Raw genomic sequence first — 27,494 nt, 5'->3', positions numbered from 1 at the left:
ATTTTGATGAAATTATAAAATTACAAAGTTTTGTCTGACGGTCCACCACCCCCAAATCGGTCTGATCCCTCCATTTCTAAATTTCTCAAATCGCCACTGTTAAGTGTTACTGCAGTACCGCTTTTTACATGCACGATCCTCCTGAATGTGCGTTATAATCGAATTACGGTTATTGTTACTAATTAAGTCACATAGATAATATCCCCCCAAAACCCTACGATGTGCCGCAGAGTCCGTGTCCATTTTTTGCATGAAACGGAGCTGATCATTTCCTGCCTGTAAACGAAAGTGAAATTAAGTGTCGAGATTTTAAAGGCAGAGTCGAAAGTTTGTCAAGAAATACTTCATCAAGATTCTGGAATAATTTAAAGATATTCTATGTTTCAAGGTAAGACTATAATAATAAAATGAATATGTTTTACACAGCCTACATATATAGCGGGATTTAAAATAAAACAGCAGATTTGGCAAAAAGAGACAATGTCACGGTTTTTCGGTCTGGTGAGAACAGAATACTTAATCCTTGGCTTATTTCAAATGTAATGAGAAATTTGAGTGTTCAATATAATTAAACATTAAATATACGTCCGTACAGCACAGTAGGTTACTGTACGTGTATCAGAAGAGTTTTCGAATTAACATCAATAATATTTAATTACTTACAGTACGCTCAGCCATGAGTTCGCCTAATATACTGTGCTGCGTAAACATTGTAATATTTTGAAGCTATATTAAGTTTTTCTTTTTTAAAGTGTTGGGGATTAATATGCTAGTGTGCCGAAACATCCAAGTTAAACATAAGGCTTAACATTTTATTAAATCAAAGGTTTTACCACGGATCTGTTCTGTGTTCTCCAATCTGAAATGTTCTGATTAATTGACTGGCTTTGCAGTCGTATTTAAACTGTTTAATGCAAATAGTACGCAAGTCTGATTTTAATAATCAGTAAAGATTAAGTCAAATGCAACCCACAGCGCAGCTGAATGACAGAAGGTGATGTATGCGTGTTTTACACACACACACACGGGGTTAATTGTGTTGTGTGTGTGTGTATAAGTGTGAGCTCTTTATTATCAGTCCCGAAAAGGGCGCAGCAGAGCCATCAAGCAGGAATGAATCACACATCGCGGACACCGAGCGGAGTAAATACGGAGGGGGAGGGGGTCACACATTTTACCGGAAAATAAACACACGGTGTGATTTTAGAGACACAAACTTCACTTTTACACAGACGGCGGGTTTGCTCTTGTGGTAACGAAGCATTTTGAGCAACGTTTCTCCTTTTCCCCTGGGAGAAGCAAGGTAAGCGTCCCTTTCCCCAGAGAAAGACAAGACAAGACAGGTTTTCCAACTCTTTCCGTGAGAAGTTATTCGTGAAAAACAAGTTATATACGTGAACAATGAAAAACATGTTTGTGCAGTTCAACCATAGCACAATAATATTATGGGTGAATCAAGGACGACGTATTTGAATCTCCGGATGATTCGTCCATATACGATCAGAATCAATCCATACCTCAATCACCTCATATTCTACTCGTATGTCTACTGGGGGCGGGGGGCACTCTGCCAAGAGTAGTGAAGCCGAACAATCACAACAAATCATTAACAGTAATAAGTTAGAAAGAGATCTCTCAATGGAGGAGATTGATGATTTTATATCGTCCAAGGCGTTTAGAGATTTTTCAATACCATCGATACGAGCCAAAATCCGGTCCAGCACGGAATCGGCACCGCCCGCGCTAAAATGGGAGTCATCGTCTTCCTGACTAGCGAATACTCGTCGAACCAATTTTCTTTTTTTTTCTTATCAGTGTGAGAACGAGTTGAGGAAAAAACTGGGAAATCTCTGTAACTTCGACAAGGTTAAAGTATATTGTAATATTGATTTGGGGGGTTAAATGGTGGAGAAATTAAATAGTTGGGAGCTGAGCAAGACTATAAGCGGTCGTCCTGTACGAGATCACGTGACTTCTTGGCTTCTGATGAGTCACACCTGTTCTCAGGTAAATAGCCGGGTAGGATAGAAAAACTTACTGGACAGTAGCTCTGCAGGACCGGAGATGGAGACTCCTGCTGTACAGTGTTTGATATGGTTTTCAAATTATGATAAAATTAATTTTTATAAAAACACTTTGTAATGTTACAAACATACACAACCTACTGGAAATAAAACATTGAATTCTATTCCCAAACTTGTCATACTTTTAGGTCCCTTGGAAATCAGCCTTTGTCAGAATCAGAATCAGGAGTGCAGTTGCAGTGCTGTAGGTGTTTAGCGGTGTGACAGATCAGCTGTTTAGGAGGGAGATGGCGAGGGGAGAGAAGCTGTTCCTGTGTCGGGTGCCCTGGGCTGCAGGCTTCTATATCGTCTGCCAGAGGGCAGCAGCTCAGAAAGTCTGTGTCCAGGGTGTGTGAGATCTGTGATGAGACAGGTCCTGGATGGAGGGCAGGGGGCACCAATGATCTTTTCTGCTGTCCGTACGGTCCGCTGCAGTCTCTTCCTGTCCTGTTGGGTGGCTGCTCCATACCAGACTGTGATGGAGGGCAGGGGGGCACCGATGATCTTTCTGCTGTCCGTACGGTCCGCTGCAGTCTCTTCCTGTCCTGTTTGGTGGCTGCTCCATACCAGACTGTGATGGAGGAGCAGAGGACAGACTCAGTGACTGCAGTGTAGAACTGGATCAGCAGCTCCTGTGGAAGACTGTACTTCCTCAGTTGTCTCAGGAAGTACATCCTCTGCTGGGCCTTTTTGAGGATGGAGGAGATGTTGGTCTCCCACTTCAGGTCCTGGGAAATGGTGGTACCCAGGAACTTGAAGAACTCCACAGTAGACACTGGGCTGTCTGATATGCTGAGGGGGAGCAGTGATGACGGACGTCTCCTGAAGTCCACTGTCATCTCTACAGTCTTGTGCGTGTTCAGCTCCAGGTTGTGCTGACTGCACCAGAGTACCAGCCGCTCCACTTCCTGCCGGAATGCAGACTCATCACCATCCTGAATGAGTCCAATGATGATGGTGTCGTCTGCAAACTTCAGGAGTTTTACAGCTGGTCATTGGTGTAGAGGGAGAAGAGCAGTGGGGAGAGGACACATCCTTCAGGGGCACCGATACTGAGGGACCGTGTTTCAGAAGTGACCCCCCCAGTCTTACTTGCTGCTTCCTCTCTGTCAGGAAGCTGGTGATCCACTGGCAGGTAGCTGGTGACACGCTGAGCTGGGAGAGTTTGGAGGAGAGGAGATTAGGCACAATGGTGTCGAAAGCCGAACTAAAGTCCACAAACAGGATCCTGGCATAAGTTCCTGGATGGTCGAGATGTTGCAGGATATAATGCAGCCCCATATTCACTGCATCATCCACCGACCTGTCCTGTAATGTCCTTCAGATGGGCTAAAACCAGTCGTTCAGAGGATCTCATGACCACAGACATCAAGGCGACAGGTCTGTAGTCATTCAGTCCTGTGATGGTGGGTTTCTTGGGGACGGGATAATGGTGGAGCGTTTGAAGCAGGAGGGAACTTCACACAGCTCCAGGGATCTATTGAAGATGCGGGTGAAGATGGGAGCCAGCTGATCAGCACAGGTTCTGAGGCAGGAGGGGGAGACACCGTCTGGTCTGGGGGCTTCTTGGATTTCTGTTTCTGGAACAGCCGGCTCACATCCGCTTCGTGTATTCTGAGTTCCGGGGGGAGGGTAGGGGGGTGATAGGTGTGATGGAGGTCCTTGTTTTTGTACTGTACTGTGTAGATGGACTTTGTTTAAGTACATCTGCCCTCCCCTGGTCTGCTGGAATATCACTGCTGTATACATGCACCCACTGCAGTCACCGATCCGCCTGTCGATCTCCCGCTCCATCCTTCCCCCACTCGTGAACAAGATCTTGAGATACTTAAACTCCTCCACTTGGGGAAAGACCCCCTCCCTTATCCAGAGAGAGCACTCCACCCTTTTCCGGCTGAGGAACATGGTCTCGGATTTGGAGGTGCTGATTCTCATCTCAGCAGCTTCACACTTGGCTGCGAACTGCTCCAGTGAGAGCTGAAGGTCACGTTCTGATGAGCCCAACAGAACCACATCATCTGCAAAAAGCAGAAACCCAATCCTGAGGTCACCAGACCCGACACCCTCAATGCCCTGGTTATGCCTAGAAATCCCATCCATAAAAGTCTAGTGACCTGCATCCAGGGGAAGGAGAACGTGAATCCATGTTTTTACTCATCATAAGAGGTCTAATGACCTGCAGTTCGTCTGGTTCCTCACCCAGGACCTGTTTGCCTTGGGTGACCCTACTAGGGGCATAAAGCCCCGGGCAGCTCAGCTCCTGGGATCACTGGAACACGCAAACCCCTCCACCACCATAAGGTGTCATCTCCAGGAGAGGATGTTGATACATATAATTATAAAAAAATGTGGCATTGAAATTTTGCACTAAACCTCATTACTATGTGTAATTATAGTTACATGAGTCCAGTTCATCAGTTTGATGTAAAAATGCTGAGTACTCGATATTGTGTACTTATCTATGTATCTACTTACCCTTCATGTTCACAGAGGCCCCAGCAGGAATCATCTGGTCTGGATCAGCATAAAAATGGATGGATCTGCTTCTGAAATGCGCCCCCCTGTGGGGTGTAAGAGAAAGAGCCCTGAGAGGTAACAGTGTTACAGCCCACTAGCATGCATGTCTCTCTGGGTCTATAGTCAGGCCATAACATAAAAGTAAACTGGGCTCCTAGCTAGGGCTGGTCAGTGGGCAGCACTTTAATATGTGTAGCTTAATAAAAAGACCTCGCCATCTTCTGTCTTCACCGTCTTCTTCCACAATCAGCCAGTTCTTTTATACTAGAGGCGAGCAACAGACCATCCCTCCTATACAAAATGGCCACATAACAAAACTAAACAAACAAACAAAAACATATATAAATAGGTAAAAAGGAACATCAGCCAAGTCTAGTTGTGGAGGTTTTTAACAGTGATGCTAAAAGTTTCATATGATATCTAAATTTTAGATGAGACAATTTCCTTTAAAACTGACTGTAAATAAGTCTGTTTACATCAAGAGCTTCACAGCATATCAAAGTACATGAAGGCAGAGCTGAAGGCTAAACAGCAGTGTGATGCCGTCCCCATTGTATGAATTATATTTATACCATGAGGGTTTGTTTCCTCCCGCTGCCCACAGTGTCCTGGTGGAGAGAGCAGACTCCCCTGTACCCAGCTGTGTTTCCCTGAAGAGTGACGCGTCAATGGACCCCCTAATCTACTTCAGAGGGGGACCTTTTCCTACAGATCAAAGGTAAATGTGCATTTAAACAAACACTGTTAATGACATTCAGACTCTCAGTCAAATGGCACCGAGACACATACAAGCTATGAGGAAATAACATATTTATAATGAATGCACCAATTTTTACCTTTAACAGATTCCATCACCTTGAGAATTTAAACAAAAGTTTTGTCTGTATTCTATATAAATAACATCTGAGGTAAATGGATGAGGATTACTGTAAAACCTGACTTTCTGCGAGCTGGAACAGGAAGTTATTTAATCGCAAAGTGGATTTAAAATTTCAGTCCACAGCACAGAGCTGTAAAAAACTGGTTTGCCTGTTTCCCCCTGCATGTCCATTAAAGAATGACTCAGCAATAGATTGTCAACATGCGAGTCGGATGCTTCTGTGTTAATAAATAATTTCACTCTCATGAATCCATTAGATTATGCTCAGACTAAGGCTTTAGTTTAACATCTTTAATGGAACAATGTGGCTTAATAATGAGGCAGGATCATCAAAAAAAAGAGAAAGACTGTTGGTTTGTTTGCCAAAGGTGACAATTAAATGTCGCTGATTCAGTGCAAAAATAAGTAAACATTTTTAGAAGTGAATGAAATTTCTGTAGGATAACAAGTTTAAAAAGTACACAGAACACAAAGAAAAAATCCTGAAAATACCATATAGTTCAGTAAATAAATATAGATAAAAAATTTTAAATGGTTAAAAATGGGACGTTAAGACTGGCTGTGGGGGCTGCACATCGACAGCAGGCATTGTGGTGTCTAACGGCAGCAGGCAGGAAAGATCCCCAGTAGCGCTTCTTAGCTGACGGTGGGGGAATGAGCCGGTGGCTGAAGGTGCTCCAAGATAGCGCCCCCTGGAGCCTCGGCTGGGTTATGGACCGGGCCAGTGGGGCCAGTGCCCTGGGGCCTCAGGACATTAGAAGCTGTGAGTCGCAACATTTATAGTGTAAGCCATGAAATGCGCCCCCCTGTGGGGTGTAACAGAAAGAGCCATGAGAGGTAACAGTGTTACAGCCCACTAGCATGCATGTCTCTCTGGGTCTATAGTCAGGCCATAACATAAAAGTAAACTGGGCTCCTAGCTAGGGCTGGTCAGTGGGCAGTACTTTAATATGTGTAGCTTCATAAAAAGACCTCGCCATCTTCTGTCTTCACCGTCTTCTTCCACAATCAGCGAGTTCTTTTATACTAGAGGCGAGCAACAGACCATCCCTCCTATACAAAATGGCCACATAACAAGACTAAACAAACAAACAAAAACATATATAAACAAGTAAAAAGGAACATCAGTCAAGTCTAGTTATGGAGGTTTTTAATGGACATACTAAAAGTTTCATATAATATTTAAATTTTAGATGAGATAATTTCCTTAAAAGCTGACTGTAAATAAGTCTGTTTACATGAAGAGCTTCACAGCATATCAAAGTACATGAAGGCAGAGCTGAAGGCTAAACAGCAGTGTGATGCCGTCCCCATTGTATGAATTATATTTATACCATGAGGGTTTGTTTCCTCCCGCTGCCCACAGTGTCCTGGTGGAGAGAGCAGACTCCCCTGTACCCAGCTGTGTTTCCCTGAAGAGTGACGCGTCAATGGACCCCCTAATCTACTTCAGAGGGGGACCTTTTCCTACAGATCAAAGGTAAATGTGCATTTAAACAAACACTGTTAATGACATTCAGACTCTCAGTCAAATGGCACCGAGACACATACAAGCTATGAGGAAATAACATATTTATAATGAATGCACCAATTTTTACCTTTAACAGATTCCATCACCTTGAGAATTTAAACAAAAGTTTTGTCTGTATTCTATATAAATAACATCTGAGGTAAATGGATGAGGATTACTGTAAAACCTGACTTTCTGCGAGCTGGAACAGGAAGTTATTTAATCGCAAAGTGGATTTAAAATTTCAGTCCACAGCACAGAGCTGTAAAAAACTGGTTTGCCTGTTTCCCCCTGCATGTCCATTAAAGAATGACTCAGCAATAGATTGTCAACATGCGAGTCGGATGCTTCTGTGTTAATAAATAATTTCTCTCTCATGAATCCATTAGATTATGCTCAGACTAAGGCTTCGGTTTAACATGTTTAATGGAACAATGTGGCTTAATAATGAGGCAGGATCATCAAAAAAAAGAGAAAGACTGTTGGTTTGTTTGCCAAAGGTGACAATTAAATGTCGCTGATTCAGTGCAAAAATAAGTAAACATTTTTAGAAGTGAATGAAATTTCTGTAGGATAACAAGTTTAAAAAGTACACAGAACACAAAGAAAAAATCCTGAAAATACCATATAGTTCAGTAAATAAATATAGATAAAAAATTTTAAATGGTTAAAAATGGGACGTTAAGACTGGCTGTGGGGGCTGCACATCGACAGCAGGCATTGTGGTGTCTAACGGCAGCAGGCAGGAAAGATCCCCAGTAGCGCTTCTTAGCTGACGGTGGGGGAATGAGCCGGTGGCTGAAGGTGCTCCAAGATAGCGCCCCCCTGGAGCCTCGGCTGGGTTATGGACCGGGCCAGTGGGGCCAGTGGGGCCAGTGCCCTGGGGCCTCAGGACATTAGAAGCTGTGAGTCGCAACATTTATAGTGGAAGCCATGAAATGCCCCCCCTATGGGGTGTAAGAGAAAGAGCCCTGAGAGGTAACAGTGTTACAGCCCACTAGCATGCATGTCTCTCTGGGTCTATAGTCAGGCCAAAGGGCACTTGGCACACGCCAGCCGCCTGGGGCACTTGGCAGCCGCTTGCCGCCTGGGGTAGTTGGTACACGCCAGCCGCCTGGGGTAGTTGGCACACGCCAGTCACCTGGGGTACTTGGCACGGTTTTTCGAACGTCTTGCTGAATGTGTTGTCATAGCAGCACATCCAAATCCTCAAACCTGCTCGGAGCAGGTTTGTTCTGCGTAAACTAGGATTAGCTCACAGACTTAATAGTGTCCGTGCATGGAAATGGGTTCAGTCATGGCCTCGCCATTCGTATACGTAAAATCAACAAACACATACATACACACACAAACACATACATACACACACAAACTCATACATACAAACATATATATATATATATATATGAATGAAATGTTTTGTTTGTACTTCAACTTGTTCCCATATCCTGCATGATTGTGCGTGTATTTTATCTGTAATTATGACAATAAAACAATGATGAATCACTGGAAATGTAATACTACATCCATCCATCCATCCATTTTCCAAACCGCTTATCCTATTGGGTCGCGGGGGGTCCGGAGCCTATCCCGGAATCAATGGGCACGAGGCAGGGAACAACCCAGGATGGGGGCCAGCCCATCGCAGGGCACACTCACACACCATTCACTCACACATGCACACCTACGGGCAATTCAGCAACTCCAATTAGCCTCAGCATGTTTTTGGACTGTGGGGGGAAACCGGAGTACCCGGAGGAAACCCCACGACGACATGGGGAGAACATGCAAACTCTGCACACATGTGACCCAGGCGGAGACTCGAACCCGGGTCCCAGAGGTGTGAGGCGACAGTGCTAACCACTGCACCACCATGCCGCCCCCTGTAATACTACATTTAAGTGATAAATACAATAACTAAAAACTACTTACACATTTAATTTGTTGGACACTTTTTGCCAGCCGTCTTTTCTGGTTTGGGTCACTTTTGATGTGTTTCCTTTAGTAGATACTAAACCTTTGAATTCATCATTCTCCTCTGTAGCATTCCCCTCGGATTGATGGCCGAAAGACTTGACTGATGGTTCACGATTTATTTAAAATAAATTAATTACCAAAAAAAACGTAGCCAACGTAAGAGCTTGTGCCTTTACCAGGGGGGGCTTAAACCATTTACAAAATATCATAAAGCAAAAGACAAACACGTTCTTCGCTTAGCTTAGCTTAACGATGTTCTGGTAACAGAAAAAATCGGAAGTCCCTCAAAAAAAGGGTCCCACTAAATAAAACTACATAAGCATAAATGAATGTATACAAATGAATACAGAATACAAACGTATATTAAAAAATATGCAATACGCAACTCAGTATGTTTTGTAACATTAATTAGTCTCATGTCAAACCTTGGGGTTATTTACACTTCCACCAAAATTACGTGTGTTCCAAGCAATACCCACAAACACAAATAATTTTCAAATCTGTATCATTTGGTAAATAAAGCATAAACATCAGTGAAATGTACGTAAGTAGCTTCTCATAACAAGACTAACCTCTGCACTGGACGTTCTAGCACTGACAGCTTACCAAGGCGTTCCCCTTTCTCGCTAAGTCTCTTATCTCCTATACATATTTTACCCTTTCTTACCAGTCCATCTTCATCAGTGACAGTCTCTAAAATCCGTCCCAGTTTCCATTCACATCTGGGTAACCAGTCATCCACAAGCATCACTGTATCTCCCGCTTGTAAATTTCTCTTCGGTGTGTGTCAACGCTGTCTTGCAATAATAATGTGGAGATGCTCCCTTTCCAGTGACTCTAGCAGATACTGTACTCTGCGCCATCTCCTTTGTCCATAAAGGTCCTCCCTAACAAACTTCCCTGGTGGATGTAGAGCCATGTTGGACTTCATTGTAAGTAGATGATTGGCTGTGAGTGGTTCCATACTATCAGGGTTGCACAGGTTGTCCACAGTAAGTGGGCGACTGTTGACTATAGCCATGACTTCATAAAACAACGTTCGCAGAGAAGTACCGTTGAGGCTGCAAGAGGCCAATGATAATGTGGAGTTCAACACACTCCTTATGGTCCTTATCTGGCTCTCCCACACACCTCCGGCGTGACAGGAGTGAGGTGCGTCGAAAACAAAATCACCATGGTTTTCGGTTAGAAAGGTGGTGAGTCTGGGAGTGTCAAGTTCTTTGTTCAATTTGTTCAATTCGTTCTTTGCCCCCACAAAGTTGGTGCCTTGATCACATTGGATTTGTCGAACAGCACCACGAACTGCAATGAAACATCTCAGACCATTTATAAAGGCACCAGTGGACACATCCTCTAACATTTCACTATGGATCGCTCGTGAGCAGAAACAAGTGAAAAGCAAACCATATCTTTTATGCTGCTTTCTTCCCTCTCTAGTGGTAAAGGGACCAAACAGTCCATGCCACACTATGAGAAAGGTGGGGAGGGCTCTACACCTTCCTTTGGAAGGTCACTCATCCTTTGACCTTCTGGAGGTCTTCTGAGTCTCTGGCAAGTGACACACTGTCGGATAAAAGATGCAACTGCTCTGCTTATTCCAGGAGTCCAATAGCCATTGGATCTGATTTCATTGATGGTAAAGCCCTCGCCTTGATGTTTTACTCTTTCATGATAATGACTAATTATCAGCTTAGTCACATGATGGTTTTTTGATAAGATCACTGGGTGTCTGAGTAAGTTGGAGAAGGATGATCGACTGAGCCTTCCTCCCCCCCTGATTCTGCCATCTGCATCTAAAAAGGCATCTACTGTAGGTGCTGCACCTTGGGATGATCTGGCAGCCGACCTCCCTTTTTCAGTAACTGTATTTCTTGCTTGTACATCTGCTTTTGGAGGTGTTTGACGATGACACGCCCTGCACTTTCCAATGCACTTACATTAGGTGGCCATTTATTTTTCCTTTAACTCGTCGCAAAAGGCATGAAATGGCCTTAGTAGCCTGCAACCATGATGAGAACTCGGACAAGCGGTCAGCGACACCACACCCCTGTATGCAGCGTTCCAGTTCTTCTCACCTCTGGATCACCTATTAGAGGTTCCAATACTACATCTGTTATTATCGATATTTCCTGTTTCCAGAGGAACACAGAAGCACTAAACCAATTTGAGGAAAACAACTCATTTATGGTTTTCCCTCTAGAGGCAGTGTCTGCTGGATTCTCTTCCGTTGAGACATAAAGCCATTGTTGAGGATTTGTACTGTGGCGAATTGTCTGAACCCTATTGGCTACAAACGTGTGAAAGAGTCATGCATCATTATTTATATTGCCCAGAACTACTTTTGAGTAGTTTGGAGTCTGCCACATTCGAATAGCTAAGCTCTTCTCTAAGCATATTGCTGACTATAACTGAGACTACTGCCGCTGATAATGCTAGCCTTGGTATGGTGGTCGCCTTTGTGGGAGCTACATATGAATTTGGCAAAGTCTTGGAAAGATGGGAATTCGCCACCTTCCATGAGGGCTATCGTAACCCGACGATTCCAGCGCAATGCTACCCAGTCAGGTAGCTTCTGAATTAATGTTTGATTTTCCCCACAGTCACTCAGTATGTCTAGGCCCTGTACATGAGGCATAGCTTGCAGACAGGCATTTAAAAAATCTGAAAATGTTCGTAGAACCTTCAGCATCTTTGGACCGTATTTGTGGCCATTTTGAGAGCCTCTCCAGAAATGCCCTTTGGATGATGAATGGCTGACCGTGTGGCTGACCGTATGGCTGACTGTATCACTGACCGTATGGCTGACTGTATCGCTGACCGTGTGGCTGACCGTATCACTGACCGTATGGCTGACTGTATCGCTGACCGTATCACTGACCGTATGGCTGACCGTATGGCTGACCGTATCACTGACCGTATGGCTGACTGTATCGCTGACCGTATCACTGACCGTATGGCTGACCGTATGGCTGACCGTATCACTGACCGTATGGCTGACTGTATCGCTGACCGTATCACTGACCGTATCGCTGACCGTATGGCTGACCGTATCGCTGACCATATCGCTGACCGTATGGCTGACCGTATGGCTGACCGTATGGCTGACCGTATCACTGACCGTATCGCTGACCCTATGGCTGACCGTATGGCTGACCGTATCACTGACCATATCACTGACCGTATGGCTGACTGTATCGCTGACCGTATGGCTGACCGTATCACTGACCGTATGGCTGACCGTATCACTGACCGTATGGCTGACCGTATCACTGACCAAGCTTATTCCAAGCATCTTTGCATGCCTCATCATCACTTCCGTAGAACGTGCCCTCAAGACATTTATGAACATTTATTACGACCACTGATATATTTCTTAAGGTAATACAGCTTATCTGCTGAAGAGATACCTGTTCTCTGAATGAGTACATAAAGGATGCCTTCCATTCAATAAAATGAATTGGATCCCCAATAAACATCGCAGGCTCTGGCATTGGGAGCCTGTTAACGGCTTTGCTGGCCTTCTAATTCTTTTCTGTGTTGCTCCTCTAGTATTCTTATCTTTTCTTGTTGCTTTCTTTCTGCTTGGGCTATTTGATACTCTACCTCCTTTGGTGCAAGCTCTGCAGCTGCTTCTGCCCTTATCGCAGATATACTAGAGTACTCTGAGTGGTGACTGGCGATTGACTGGGAGGCAGTGCCATATACTGAGTGAGCATAGTCAGACACTGACAGTTGATGCAGACGACGACCTTCAAGATTGGCATCAAAATCTCCATATACTGCAGTCAACCTTTCGTACACAATTTTAATTATGTCATTAGTTACAGCTTCACATGCGTGAATCTTGATAATTCATTAGTCGGTGTGATACATTCCCTTATTTCTCCATAAACTTTCATAAGATCATTCTTTTCCCTTTCAAGGATATCTGCTATATTGGCCAGATTAGTTTCTGATATGTTTTCTTTTAATTCTTCCCTTGATTTACGTAACAGAATTTTCCAATGTGTATATAAGCTAAGCAACTTTTTTTTCTTTTTTACACAATTCCTCCCTTTGGTAAGCATGCATTTTCTCCATTAAAACCTTTGGACGTTCAGAATGCCGAGGCAATTCCTCAGCTTCCCTTTTTTTACACGTAAATTCAGCCATTATTTTGTCTTTACTTTTAATTCTTTTTATTAATTCCAGTCTTGCAGTACCTTCTACTTCCTTTTCGAGTAATAAGCTTTTACATTCCTGGATTTCCTTCCCTATATTTTGTATTTGTTCGTGAATATTTTCCATATTAACATGATTTTATTCCTTACCGAATTCTCTGACCATCACGCCGTCCGCATCTCACTGCTCCTTAAGCAGTCACCCCGTGAAATCCGTCAGCAGCGCACTGTGGCGGGCGAAGGTAAAGCTCTTACTGCAGCATTCCCCTCCGGATTGATGGCCGAAAGACGTGACTGATGGTTCACGATTTATTTAAAATAAATTAATTAACAAAAAAATACCGTAACCAACGTAACAGCTTGTGCCTTTACCAAGGGGGGCTTAAACCATTTATAAAATATCATAAAGCAAAACACAAACACGTTCTCCGCTTAGCTTTAGCTTAACGATGTTCTGGTAACCAAAAAAAAATGGAAGTCCCTCAAAAAAGGGGTCCCACTAAATAAAACTACATAAGCATAAATGAATGTATACAAATGAATACAGAATACAAACGTATATTAAAAAATGCAATACGCACCTCAATATGTTTTGTAACATTAATTAGTCTTGTGTCAAACCTTGGGGTTATTTACATCCTCTAATAAAAGGTCCTGCTCGGATTGTATGAAAAATTGCGGCCTGTTTTTTGACGTTTTGCAGAATCCAACGAGAGACTTGCCGATCAAGGTGTCTATACTCGATGTATATGGGTTTTTCAAGCAGCGCAGGCGCGCAGAATCATCTCGGACGAATGGATCCGGCGAGACTAATCTACTACACAGCGTTTGAAAAACTGACTTATCCCAGATGAGTCTCACTGGCATTAACTCATCCAGGATGAGGCATCTGATCTCGGATGATTTAAGCGACGTACGGAAAATACCCCACGGGCCTCAAGGGGGTATTTCATGAAAGTAGCTAAATAAAGCCAGACTTTCCCGAAAAAGTCAGACTCAAACTAGCTCCATCTCTAAATGTAGCCTCATGTCGTTCCACTAACGCACTTCAGCTTTAATTAATCAAAGCTCATACAAGACAGACTTGCATAGTCTCACTTAGTGCATATACCCGAGATATTTAAGAAACTGAATGAATGGATGAACCAATTGAGTTGGAAAGCGTTTGAAACGAGAGCGGTGTTTCTTTCCGCTGCAGAACAAACGCTGCTGATGGAGCTGTATGAAAAATACAAGGATGTAATCGCTACAAAAGGCAATACTGTGGCCATAAATACAGCCAGGGAGTTGGCTTGGCAATGAATTGCAGACAGACTAAATGTGTAAGTTATGTAAATGTTACAAGTGCCCAGTACAGTGGCATGGTGGTACAGTGGTTTATGCTGTCACCTTACGCCGCGAAAGTTCCTGGCTCGATCCCCATAGTCAACGGGGAACCTTCTGGGTTGAGTTCATGTGTCATTCTTACTGTATAATGTTATTCTGCATTATTTAATCTCCATAAAATACTTTCAGTCGCATAAGTGTGAAATGTTGTGTACAAATAACCGTATATTGTCTTTGCTATTTTAACTATTTAAACTTTCAAATCAGACAGTGACTAAACAAAATATAAAAATATCTTCCTGTTCATATTATTTTAACATTTTTTTTCAGTTTGAGTTATTGCATTTCATGTTTGACCTTTCTAACACGGGTACGCTTTTACTTGAATTATTTTGGAATTAATTGGAATGTTGAGTTTTGGAATGTGATTTTTTTAATAGGCTTTATTATATTTGTTACACAACATTAGTAGTGAGATCGCGGAATTTCGCCCGACGGTACAATGTTTTGGGAATCTGGTCCTACACGTTGGACATTCTTTGAGACAACGCTTAACTAAGCAGTCAGTTAACCTGGTCTGGATCAACCTTGTTCACTCACCTACTATAAGTTGCCATGGTAGCTCAGCAGGGATTAATTTAAGACACGTTGATGGAAAGGAATTCCTACTTAAATGAGCCAGACTTGTCGAAATAAGTCAGATTTTCCCTTAATCCTGCTTCGTGTGACACCCCCAGAAGGCTTGGCCCACAGCGTTATGGCCAGGGAGAGTGACCCAGAGTGTTCCGACTTAGGCTGTGCTGACGTTCACTAGCATCCGGTCCGATTAAGCAGATGGAGGGGGCTGCATGAGTCGGAACTCCTAAAGCGCGTAGCCCCACCAGGCCCTGTCAGCTCTCAAGCTGCCTGCCCTGCATGCACAGCTGGGCCAGTTAAGGTTTGAGGGAGAATCACCAGCATTTGAGTTCATGGACAGCTGTGTGTATGTTTTCCCTCACTGCTGCTGGCTGACAGACAAACGATGATCCCTGAAGCGGTTAGTATTCTGTAATACAGTAGGGCATTGTAAAGGGAGTGGCGCACGCTGATGACATCATTCACATTATGTCCACTGGGATGGAGAACAGATGCAGGATGATGATGTTTAATTTTTCATCATAATTAGGCAACAATATCGCCGCGGCTAGTGGGGATTCACTGTTTGCTGGTTGCATAGGAAGAAGTGTGCTCACTCTGGGGGGGGGGGGTAACCCTGTAGGTGCTGAAGGACAGATTCGGCTCATTAGCCCTGTAGATGCTGAATTTAACCGACAAGCTATTTAACCAGTTTCTTGACTGAGGATTGTGAAATAAATGCTGATATTTAGCTCTGCTAATCAAGTGAATCACTCTAAATGTCACTGGGCACAAAGGGCTGCATAGAAAACTGTCCTTCCTGCCTGCTGTGTCTCTGTGTGCTGGAGCCTGATGTCACTGGTTCTCTTCTGCTGTCATGAGAAAATTAGGAAGCCGCCCTAGTGAATAAAGCTTAACATGGCAGATACATCTTTCCAAACTACAACCCCGATTCCGAAAATTTTGGGACGTTCTGCTAATTGTAAATAAAAACAGAATGCAGTGATATGGAAATCTCATAAACCAGTATTTTATTCATAACAGAACAGAAAACATATCACATGTTCAAACTGAGAAAATGCATCATCGTAAGGAAAAATTTTGAATGTCGCAGCAGCAACACATCTCAAAAAAGTTGGGACAAGGCCATGTTTACCACTGTGTGGCATCTCAACAGTCTGTAAATGTCTGGGGACTGAGGAGATCAGTTGTCTGAGTTTTGGGAGAGGAATGTTGTCTCATTCTTGTCTGATACAGGATTCTAGTTGCTCAACTGTCCTAGATCTTCTGTGTCATATTTTTAGTTTTATGATGCACCAAATGTTCTCAATGACTGAAAGATCTGGACCGCTGGCAGGCCAGTTCAGTACCCAGACCCTTCTTCTACGAATCCATCATGTTGTAATTGATGCAGTGTGTGGTTTGCATTGTCATGTGGGAAAATGCAAGGTCTTCACTGAAAGAGACGTCGTCTGGATGGGAGCATCTGTTGCTCTAGGACCTGGATATACCTTTCAGCATTGATGGTGCCTTTCCAGATATGCAGGCTGCCCCTGCCATATGTACTAATGCACCCCCACACCATCAGAGATGCTGGCTGCCCCTGCCATATGTACTAATGCACCCCCACACCATCAGAGATGCTGGCTTTTTAACTGAGTGCTGATAACACGCTGGGTGGTCCTTCTCCTCTTTAGTCCGGATGACATGGTGTCCCTGGTTTCCAAAAAGAATTTCAAATTTAGATTCGACTGACCACAGAACAGTTTTCCACTCAGCCGCAGTCCATTTTAAATGAGCTTTGGCCCAGAGACGACGTCGGTGATTCTGGATCATCTTCATATTCGGCTTCTTCTTTGGATGATAGAGTTTTAACTGGCATCTGTGCATGGCAGCGCGAATTGTGTTCACTGACAATGTTTGTGGGAAATATTCCTGAGCCTATTTAGTGATTCCATTACAGAATCATGCCTGTTTGTGATGCAGTGCTGCCTAAGGGCCAAAATATCACAGGCATCTAGTCTGGTTTTTCACAGAGATTTCTCCAGATTCTCAGAATCATTTGATTACATTATGTGCTGTAGATGGTGAAATATTCAACCTCTATGCAGTTTTATACTGAGGAACTTCTTTCTGAAATTGCTCCACTATTTGTCAGTGCAGTATTAGGGGTACTGTGACCCTCTGCCCATCTTTACTTCAGAGAGACACTGCAACTCTAAGATGCTCTTTTTATACCCAGTCATGTTACTCACCTGTTGCCAATTGACCTAATTATTTGCAAATTGTTCCTCCAGCTGTTGGGTTTTTGTACCACAAACTTTTCCAGCCTCCTATTGCCTCCATCCCAACTTTTTTGAGATGTGTTGCTGTCATGAAATTCAAAATGAGCCAATATTTTTCATGAAATAGCAAAATGTCTCAGTTTAAACATCTGATATGTTTTCTATGCTTTGTTGTGAATATAATACGGGTTTATGAGATTTCCATATCATTGCATTCTGTTTTTATTTACAATTTGCACAATGTCCAACTTTTTGGAATTGGTGTTGTAATATACCACAATGTTATTCTTTATCTGCAGTAACAGCAATTTTAATGGGGAACTTTTCAGTCTTTCTGTTACATTTGTGTAGATGAATTGAAGTCTTTATGTTTCTGCCTAATTCACAGAGACCAAATGGAAGATTGCAGTTCAGATCTACATGATAAATCGGGTTTATCATCCATATTGAAGGTTTGTATTTATTGCTGATATATATTTTCTTGGCTGTTATGTTAATTAGCTTATATTTTATACAGCTGTACAATAAGAAATTCATCATCTTAAAGAAAATATGTTTTAATCTATGATTCACAAGTGAAACTCTGAAAAGGTTTGGTGTAAGTAGCAATAATTAACTCTGACTGTTTATTTTAGTCACTAGAGGAAAAAGCCATGAAGTTCCTAAAGGAGGAACTGAAGACATTTGTGAGGTACCTAGATCAGAATTACCCAGAATGCTCTGAGCCTCAGCTGGAGGAGGACAATGACCTGGACAGTGATGGTCAGATGCAGAAGACCAGTGTTAGAGAGGTAGCTCTGAAGATAACACTGTACATCCTGAGGACCATGAAGCAAGATGATCTTGCTGATCTGCTGGACAAGAGTAAGAACTTTATAACATTATGTACATGTACAATATTGTCTAAAAGTCTTAGGCAGCCAAAGAAAAGGATGTTTAAATGGTCTTCATGTTGGTGTAGAACTACTATAATATGTATGTCAAAGTGTGTTTGCCATTTCAGAACCTCTCCCAACATCAGCCTAATATTTCATGCAGTATATCCATGTATTTTTTTACTTGACCACTAACACAGCTCATGTGGCTGATCAATATCTCCTTGAGTTTTAAATTAATTTAATTAATTCATGAAGTGAGCTGGTGGTGAAATTTAACAAATACATGGACTGGCTGTGGTGCCCCTGAGGAGAGGTTTGGGAAATGAAAAGGGGTTTTGTGTTTTTTTTTGGTTCTGAGCAGATATACACTTACTACCCAGATAAATGGCTTTAAACATTTCCTTTGGCTGCCTAAGGCTTATTCACGGTCCTGTATGCGGTGTTCCAGTAAAATACGCATGATAAAACTTTCAGTTTCACATTCACAGTCACAGGGAAATATCTGGATATGTATGTGTGAAGAAGTGTGTTTTTGGAAAATATTCTTCCTCATACTGGTCAGGATCATGGTGAGAATTAGTGCATTTTCCTCTCATTTCTTTTCAGGAAAGCTCATGCTACAGGAAATCAAAGCTAAACTTAAGAAGCAATTTGAGTGTGTATTTGAAGGGAAAGCTAAGGAAGGACAGCCAACACTTCTCAGTGAGCTTTACACAGAACTCTACATAACTGAAGGTGGGACTGGAGCAGTCAATGATGAACATGAAGTGAGACAGATTGAAACAGCATCCAAGAAAAGGCGAACAGAAGATACTACAGTCAAGTGCAATGATATATTTAAACCCTTATGTGGGCGTGAGACACCTGTCAGAACTGTACTCACTAAAGGGGTGGCAGGTATCGGGAAAACAGTCTCTGTGCAGAAATTTATTCTCGACTGGGCAGAAGGAAAAGCAAACCAGGATGTTCACTTCATATTTGCTCTTCCTTTCCGGGACCTGAATTTGATTAAGGGTGAATACAGTCTGATTGAACTGCTTCACCGCTTTGTCCCAGAACTGAAATCATTTCAATCCACTGAGCTGTTTAGGTACAAAGTCTTGTTCATCTTTGATGGTCTGGATGAGTGTCGCCTTCCTCTGGATTTTCAGAACAATGAGAGCTGGTTTGATGTAACAGAGAAAACGTCCCTGGATGTGCTATTGACTAACCTCATTAAGGGGAATCTGCTCCCATCCGCTCTCCTCTGGATAACCTCCCGGCCAGCAGCAGCCAATCAGATACCTGCTAAGTGTGTCCACCAGGTGACAGAGATACGAGGGTTCAGTGATGCCCAGAAGGAGGAGTATTTCAAGAAGAGATTTGATGATCAGAGCCTGGCCAGCAGGATTATCACACATGTGAAATCATCAAGGAGCCTCTTCATCATGTGCCACATACCTGTGTTCTGCTGGATTTCAGCCACTGTGCTTAAGAGGCTTTTTAGTGAGATTGACAGGGGAGAAATTCCAAGGACTCTGACTGAAATGTACACACACTTCCTGATCTTTCAGACAAGTGTAAAAAATGACAAGTATATGAAAAACCATGAAACTAAGCTTAAAGAATACAGCAAGGAATTCCTTTTGACACTTGGTGAACTTGCTTTTGACAACCTTGAGAAAGGCAATCTCATATTTTATGAGCAAGATCTGACAGAAAATGGCATTGATGTCAGTGAAGCTTCAGTTTACTCTGGAGTGTGCACAGAAGTCTTTAAAGAGGAGTATGGGTTGTACCAGGAGAAGGTGTACTGCTTTGTGCATCTGAGCATCCAGGAGTATCTCGCTGCTTTATATGTGTTTCTGTCAAACTCATCAGCTGACCTGCTGAAGACTGCAGTGGATCAGGCATTAGAGAGCAAGAATGGACACTTGGACCTCTACCTCCGCTTCCTCCTGGGCCTCTCAACAGACTCCAGTAAGACTCTGTTACAAAGGCTACTGGGGCCGACAAGAATCACCTCACATATCATTAAGGATACAGCCCAGTACATCAAGGGGAAAATAAAGGAGAATTTATCTCCAGAAAGGACCATCAATCTGTTCCACTGTCTGACTGAATTGGGTGACAATTCTCTAGTAGAGGAAGTACAAAGATACCTGAATTCAGGAAACATTTCAGCAGATGACCTCTCACCTGCACAGTACTCAGCTCTGGCCTTTGTGATGCTGATGTCAGATGAGGAGCTGGATGTGTTTGATCTGAAGAAATACATCAGATCAGATAAACAGCACTGCAGGCTGCTGCCTGTGGTCAAGAACTCCAGGACGGCTCTGTAAGTGACGTGGGGATGGGAAATCATGTCTGGTCTGGCAGTAATGCATGAATATTGTTTGAAATGTGTAATATATATAATATATTTCTCCTCATGGATTAACTGGGTTTTATTTTGATAATCACAGCTATAGCTGTTTGTATAGCAGTAGCTAATCTTGACCACAGACTTTATAATGACTGAAGGTAGTGATGTCACTTTTTGTTTGTTACTACGTTTCCATTCCCATCCAGTTTGCCTTCTGATCACAGCACAGCATCCTAACCTGCTATAGAAACAGTGAGGACTCTTTATCCACAGGGTGTTTAAGTGGTATGTGAGTGTTATTGTCAGCAGGCGTGTTCATGTGATGGAGCCCAGAGCTGGGAGATTCCGTATGACTGCTGTCTCTGGCTGCTCACTGGCGCCCTCTGCTGGCCTCAGCTGCACCTGGCTGAGGATGTGACGACACATCTAGTCCGGCAGAAATAGATAAACATTGTCTAAAATATAAAATGAATATGTATACATATAATTTATTTCCCCTCTTTTAACAACAAGGTTCCTTTTTAATCTAGTTTATATTAACTGAAGGTAGTGATGTAGTAAAAACAAAAAAGACAAGATTTCCACGACCATCCTTTGTGTAACAAATAACCAAAAATACAGCATCATACAGAATGGTCCAGTTTTCATTAATAGTGGGAAAACCACTCATATTCGTTTCAGTTCTGAATGCTGTAGGAAGCATTTCTCTAAATACTGGGTGTGGTGCGTGACTCTTTGGGTTTGGACTCTGTCCATGAGCGGAAGGTCGCTGGTTCAGATCTCTTGGCCGGCAGAGTGATGTCATCGCTGAGCCCTTAAGCTGCAGGGGTGCTGGATGCTGGCCGATCCTGCGCTGCGACCCCCAAACTTCCTCTCACCTGTATATGTGTCTGTGTGTCTCTTGGAGAGCAAGATGGGAGGGGCGAAAAGACAATTTCCCCATGGGGGTGAATGAAGTATCATTATTCATAAATCATTCAAACAAACATTTTTTCTAAAAGCCTATTTCACAGGACTGATAGCTCTCCGATTAGTGTATTGTTGATTAGGGCTGGGTGATAAGTTAAAAAATGTGTATGTCATTTAGTATAAAGATATCACAATAAGCAATCATTTTGAGTCCTCCCCCTAAACATTGAGTGCAATTTCAGTTCAGTTCAGTTTTATTTGTATAGTGTATTTTCACAACATTACATCATCTCAAAGCACTTTACAGCATCCCTGCCCAAAGCCCCCAGTGAGCAAGTCAGAGGGGACAGTGGCAAGGAAAAACTCCCTAGAAAGACGAAAGCTTGGGAGGAACCAGACTCAGAGGAGGAGCCCATCCTCCAGGGGGCAGCAGAGGAAGCCCTAACCCTAACCAGACTCAAAGGGGGAGCCCATCCTCCAGGGGGCAGCAGAGGAAGCCCTAACCCTAACCAGACTCAAAGGGGGAGCCCATCCTCCAGGGGGCAGCAGAGGAAGCCCTAACCCTAACCAGACTCAAAGGGGGAGCCCATCCTCCAGGGGGCAGCAGAGGAAGCCCTAACCCTAACCAGACCCTAAGGGGGAGCCCATCCTCCAGGGGGCAGCAGAGGAAGCCCTAACCCTAACCAGACTCAAAGGGGGAGCCCATCCTCCAGGGGGCAGCAGAGGAAGCCCTAACCCTAACCAGACTCAGAGGGGGAGCCCATCCTCCAGGGGGCAGCAGAGGAAGCCCTAACCCTAACCAGACTGAAAGGGGGAGCCCATCCTCCAGGGGGCAGCAGCAGGCTAGAAGGACGTCACAGGTAGTGGAGACGTCGCAGGCAGCAGGGTAGGCAGGATGTCTTGAAAATGTGGTGTCTCCAGGCAGCACAGCCCAGGGGGAGTAGGGGAAATAAAATGTGCAGTAGGGGAGACTAGAGGCAGTGCAAACAGTTAGGTGAGTGCAGTATGTAAGCTCCGGCAGATATGACTATGGCAGCATAAGTAGGAGGGAGAGGCAGGTGGGAACACAGGCATGGGGAGTCCCTGAATGTCAGCACTCCAATTCCACAAGGGGGTGTGAAGCTAAAGTGACAGACTGACAGTTCAGTTTATCCAAAGCCAATGGCACCGATCCCCACCCAGCTCTACAACTCACACTATAGGTCTGACTGGGAGTGAGCAGTTAGCTAGAGCTAGAACTAGAGTCCCTATAAGCTAAACTAAACAGGCGTGTTTTTAGTCTAGACTTGAATATTGAAAGTCAGCCTGAATCCCGCACATCCACTGGAAGACTATTCCACAGCTGAAGAGCTCTATAAGAGAAAGCTCTGCAGCCTGCCGTAGCTCTTTATACCCTGGGTACTAACAGATATCCTGCTCTTTATAATGTAAGAAAGCGAGGAGGGTTGTATAAGGCCACCAGGTTACTAAGGTATTCTGGTGCAGGGCCATTCAGTGTTTTATAAATCAATAGCAGTATTTTGTAGTTAATCAGAGACTTAACTAGAAGCCAATGAAGGGAGCATAGAACAGGGCTAATATAATCACATTTTTTAGTGTTTGTAAGAACTCTGGCTGCTGCATTTTGTACCAGCTGAAGTTTATGTGAGGATCCAGATGGGCACCCAGAAAGGAAGGCATTACAGTATCCAGCCTGGAAGTTATAAAGGTGTTAGTGTTTCCGCTTCATGAAAGGAGAGCATCTTCCGAAGCTTGGCGAGGTTCCGTACATGATAGAACACAGCTTTAGTGATGCTTTTTATATGAGCATCGAAACATAAATCTGAATCAACCAGAACACCAAGATCTCTGACCACTGTGTCAGGTTGGGTAGGAAGACCACCAAGGTTGTGGTTGTCAAACTTATTTTGAGCTGCCTTCGGACCAGTTTACAGTACTTCTGTTTTTCTGTCTTTAACATAAAGAAATTATTTGCCATCCAGCACCGGATATCTAGTCGACAGTCTTCTAACCGAGAGCTGTGATGCATCATTCGGCTTAACAGATATATATAACTGTGTATCATCAGCAAAACAATGAAACCCAACACCATGATTTCTGATAATGTGACCAATATATACAGTGTACAGTAGCGGGCAGGCACTGATCCCTGTGGGACACCATTGTAGGAATATTTAGCTCAGGTAAATTTTAATATCTCCACCAATATGTTTTGAAATTAATTACATTTGAATTAATCCCCGTGAGTCTGTTAATGTGAGACTTACATGGGATTCACTAGTTACCAGTATCGCTTAGTAACCTGGGTTAGTAGGCTCGTCCAGCGAGCTGCATCACCAGGTAATGTAAACGATCGGTAGCGAAGCTCCCCTCACGGCCAATGAGAGGGAGTCTCACGATATTTCAGTCGAGTTTGGGGTTTTAGAGCTTAGTAGCCAAATCGCACAGAGGCAGGGACTATTGTGAGCACTCAATGAACAGAGGCTGAAGTGTTGTAAAACTGGAGTGATTTTCCATCGGTTTGATACCAAACATGCCGTACCAGCCTAGCGGTTCACACCGAATACCATCTGTAATGATTAATTAATGATTACTTATATTATGTCATTATGTTATATTACTCACACCAGTCCCTGGTCTAAGTGGTCTAGGTTGCACCTCAATCAGAGGTTACCCTTTATACAGACATTATATGACATATTCTCATGTCAGCAGCACATCTTACCCTTAGATAGGCATGGTAGAATACAGGGATCAGATAAGGGCTGCTGAGGAATGTGGAAAAGAAAAGGGGGGAAGGTTAGTCAGTCAAAGAAAAAGAATCTTTGAAAGTTAGGACACATTACAAACATAACCTGTCTGTATATTGAGACTAGTAGTCATGGGTAAATAAATATACAGTGATTCAACAGCCAAACTTAAAAGAAACTTTCTTTGGGGTGTTGGGTGAGTGGTATGTAAGGCAGGATGTCTGGGGAGGGGGTTGTGTGCCAAGTCGAGGGACCCCTGTCCTTGAGGTCCACTCTGCTGTCTATAGGTCGTTAAAACTTTGAGCAATAAAAGTTGGAGTGCTGCCCCCCCTTGTTGTCTGTGTGTGTTTAAGTGTGTCTGTGTGTGTGGGGTCACGACCCCCCTTTGAGGCCTAGGCCAATGTGTGCCTCTCGTACCAGGGTAGGCCTTGTCTCAGGCCACCAGGAATTTAAGCTTTGTGATATGTGCATGTGTGATCCTACACCAGATTTAATATGGATAACCTTAAAAGGGAAATACTGTTCTGCAAAGCAAGCACAGTTTGTGGAAACACGACCCTAAAGTCATAAAGCAGGCTAACAGAACTGCTTAGGTTGTTAGAATGAAAGGAAGCTGGTTTACTTGTTAGCAGAGTGGAGGGGGTCTTGGCAGTAGGTTGCAGAGGTGATGAGCTGAGGGAATGGTAGCACCCAAGAAGGCGCGGCGTCTGGAGCGGTTGTTGGAGTGGAGCCCCTTGGATTCTCTCTCCTTGTGAAGCTTTAAGGTGAAAGGCTCTGTCTTGGTTGCAGTTCTCTGTTGGGTAGCAGGCCTTCACCGGCAGGCTTCAGGAGGGCTTCTCACGGGCTGCTCTTCTCCCGGGGCTTCTCTTCTCCTCCCTCTGCGGGGCTGATGTTCTCCTCTGCTCCTCTCTCTTCTTCCCCCTGCTCTGTGCTGAGGTGCCATGTTTTATGGTCTAAAGTTCATGAATAGGGGTGACCAGGAATTCGACACCTGAAGCAATGGCTGACCATCTAGTTGGCAGGTTTTCGGAGGGGTGTCTGTTTCAGTCATTTTGGTATTTATGACTAGACTGGTACCACTTTACCGATGATTTTCATTAAACTGGTTTAACTTTTGATACATACAGTTGCATGGTAACCACTGACCGGATTTGGAATCAGGAGTGATTTTCCATCAGATTAACACCAAACATGCCATACCAGCCTGGGGGGGTCACACCTCACACAATCTGTATTAATTAACAATTTATGATATTATGCATGTTAATAAATCCCATCCATATACATCAACAGAGGTTGCTACTTTGGATCATTCGTACAGACATTACATTACATATTCACATTTAAATAGCACATCTTACCCTTAGATAGATGTGGCCGTTAGTTTGTGGTCATACAAATTTAAATTGCACATCTGGGAACAACATATTTTGGTTGGTGTGGCTTATCCTAATTATATACTCTCCAGAACTGATAATATGCACATTAATTCAGTCTTTTAATGCAGAATAGTAGAGGACAAAGAAGTGCTAACGGACCACAAAGATCAGATAAGGGCCACAGAGGAATGTGGAAAAGGGGGGGTTGTTAAACAAAGAAAGAAAGAACCTCTGATAGTTAGGAGCCACACTAAGATACCTGGTTACATTATTTAATTTTCAAGATTCCTCTGGGATAATCATGAGAGCATGTATGCAGGGGTAGCTAAACACTAAGACTGTCTAAGGACTCACACAAACATAATCTATGTGGACATCGAGACTAGTAGTCATGAGTAAATCAATATATAGGGAATACAAAGGCTGAACTTAAAAGAAACTTTCTTTAGGGTGTTGGGTGAATCTGTGGTATGTAAGGCAGGATGTATGGGGAGGGGGTTACGTGCCAAGTTGAGGGGCCCCTATCCTTGAGGTTCACTCTGCTGTCTGTAGGTCCCTAAATCTTTGTGCCATAAAAGATGGAATTCCTCCCTTATTATCTGTATGAGTGTGTGTGGTGTGTGTGTGTGTGTGTGTGTGTGTGTGTGTGTGTGTATGAGCCGTGTGTGTGCATCTGTGTTTGTGTGTGTGTGGGGTCACTGACCCCCCCTTTTGTGTCTAGGCCAGCGAGTACCTCTCATACCAGACTAGGCCTTGTCTCAGGCAGCCTGGAATCTCAGCCCTGTCGTATGTGTGTGTGTGATACTACACCATATTTAACTTTAGTGATCTTGGAAGATTCATTGTTCACGTGGACAAACTGATAATGATCATTTAAACAGGAGCCAAACCAAGACAGGGCTGTCTCCTTAATGCCAACCACAGATTCTAGCCGCTCCAAGAGGATATTATGCTCCACAGTATCAAATGCTGCAGTTAAGTCTAGTAATACCAACACAGATATACAGCCACTGTCAGAAGCCATAAGCAAATCATTCACTACTTTGACTTTGGCTGTTTCTGTGCTGTGGTTTGGTCCAAAGCCAGACTGATATAATTCATTAGCATTATTTTTCTGTAGGAAAGAAGACAGCTGGCGAGCAACAGCTTTTCCAGGATCTTTGAAATGAATGGAGATTGGCCTATAATTTCCTAAATCACTAGGTTCAAGATTTACTTTCTTTAGAATAGGTCTAATAACAGCTATTTTAAAAGGTTTTGGATCATATCCAAGCCTAAGAGACGAGTCTAACACATTTAACAGGGTGGTGCTAATCAGTGGTCGAATCTCCTTCAAGAATTTTGTAGGAATTGGGTCTAAGAGGCTAGTAGAGGATTTGCAGGAGGAAACTAAGCTCAAAAGTTCTGATTGTTTTATAAGAAGGAAAGATTCAAAGGTGTCATTATCAGTACGCATAGGACTAGCAGGAGGCTGGCAGCTGTATGTAGCTACAGACGTGCACTGGATGGTCTGTCTAATCTTTATTTTACCATTACAAATGTAATAAAGTCATTACTCATAAAAGCTTGTGAGACTTGTGAGTTTAATGTTTAACCTAATGTTAACCTAGACAGAGATTCAAATAGGAATTTAGGATTATTTTTGTTCTCTTCCATGAGTCTGGAGAGGTACACAGACCTCGCAGTCTGTACTTAGAGAGGCTCTTTCCAGGTAGATCTGAAAACTTCTAGTTTAGTTGAGCCCCATTTGTGCTCTAGCTTGCGTGAAGCCTGTTTAAGTTACGCATATGATCAGAGCACCAGGGGGCAGGTTTCTTATCTCTATGCTTTATCTTCTTAAGTGGAGCTACCAGATCTAGGTGCTGCGAAGCGATTTCTCCATGTGCACAGTTACCCGTTCA

General features: G+C 43.4%; 2 protein-coding genes across 3 annotated transcripts in view; both read left to right on the top strand.

Annotated features, from left to right (window-relative positions):
* LOC125721930 (protein NLRC5-like) overlaps positions 1 to 27,494 on the top strand; it is a gene marked incomplete at its 3' end in the record, with an annotated part of 510,329 nt that overhangs the window by 128,514 nt on the left and 354,321 nt on the right. The window lies entirely within an intron of this gene.
* Positions 129 to 27,331, top strand: LOC125721937 (protein NLRC3-like). 2 transcript variants are annotated; one of them, XM_048998155.1, is made up of 8 exons: positions 129 to 388; positions 4,554 to 4,655; positions 5,185 to 5,298; positions 6,827 to 6,940; positions 17,722 to 17,785; positions 17,969 to 18,197; positions 18,818 to 20,528; positions 21,762 to 24,359. In XM_048998155.1, the coding sequence occupies exons 2-8, from the start codon at positions 4,594 to 4,596 to the stop codon at positions 21,907 to 21,909; spliced, it is 2,442 nt and encodes an 813-aa protein (XP_048854112.1). In that variant the 5' UTR covers positions 129 to 388; positions 4,554 to 4,593; the 3' UTR covers positions 21,910 to 24,359. The 2 variants fall into 2 exon arrangements, with proteins under 2 accessions (XP_048854112.1, XP_048854113.1); XM_048998156.1 differs by lacking the exon at positions 21,762 to 24,359 and adding an exon at positions 26,714 to 27,331 and having other exon boundaries at positions 130 to 388.

Source organism: Brienomyrus brachyistius, unplaced genomic scaffold, assembly GCF_023856365.1.
Source record: "Brienomyrus brachyistius isolate T26 unplaced genomic scaffold, BBRACH_0.4 scaffold36, whole genome shotgun sequence".
Classification (NCBI taxonomy): domain Eukaryota; kingdom Metazoa; phylum Chordata; class Actinopteri; order Osteoglossiformes; family Mormyridae; genus Brienomyrus; species Brienomyrus brachyistius.
This window is presented reverse-complemented; position numbering and strand designations above follow the sequence as displayed.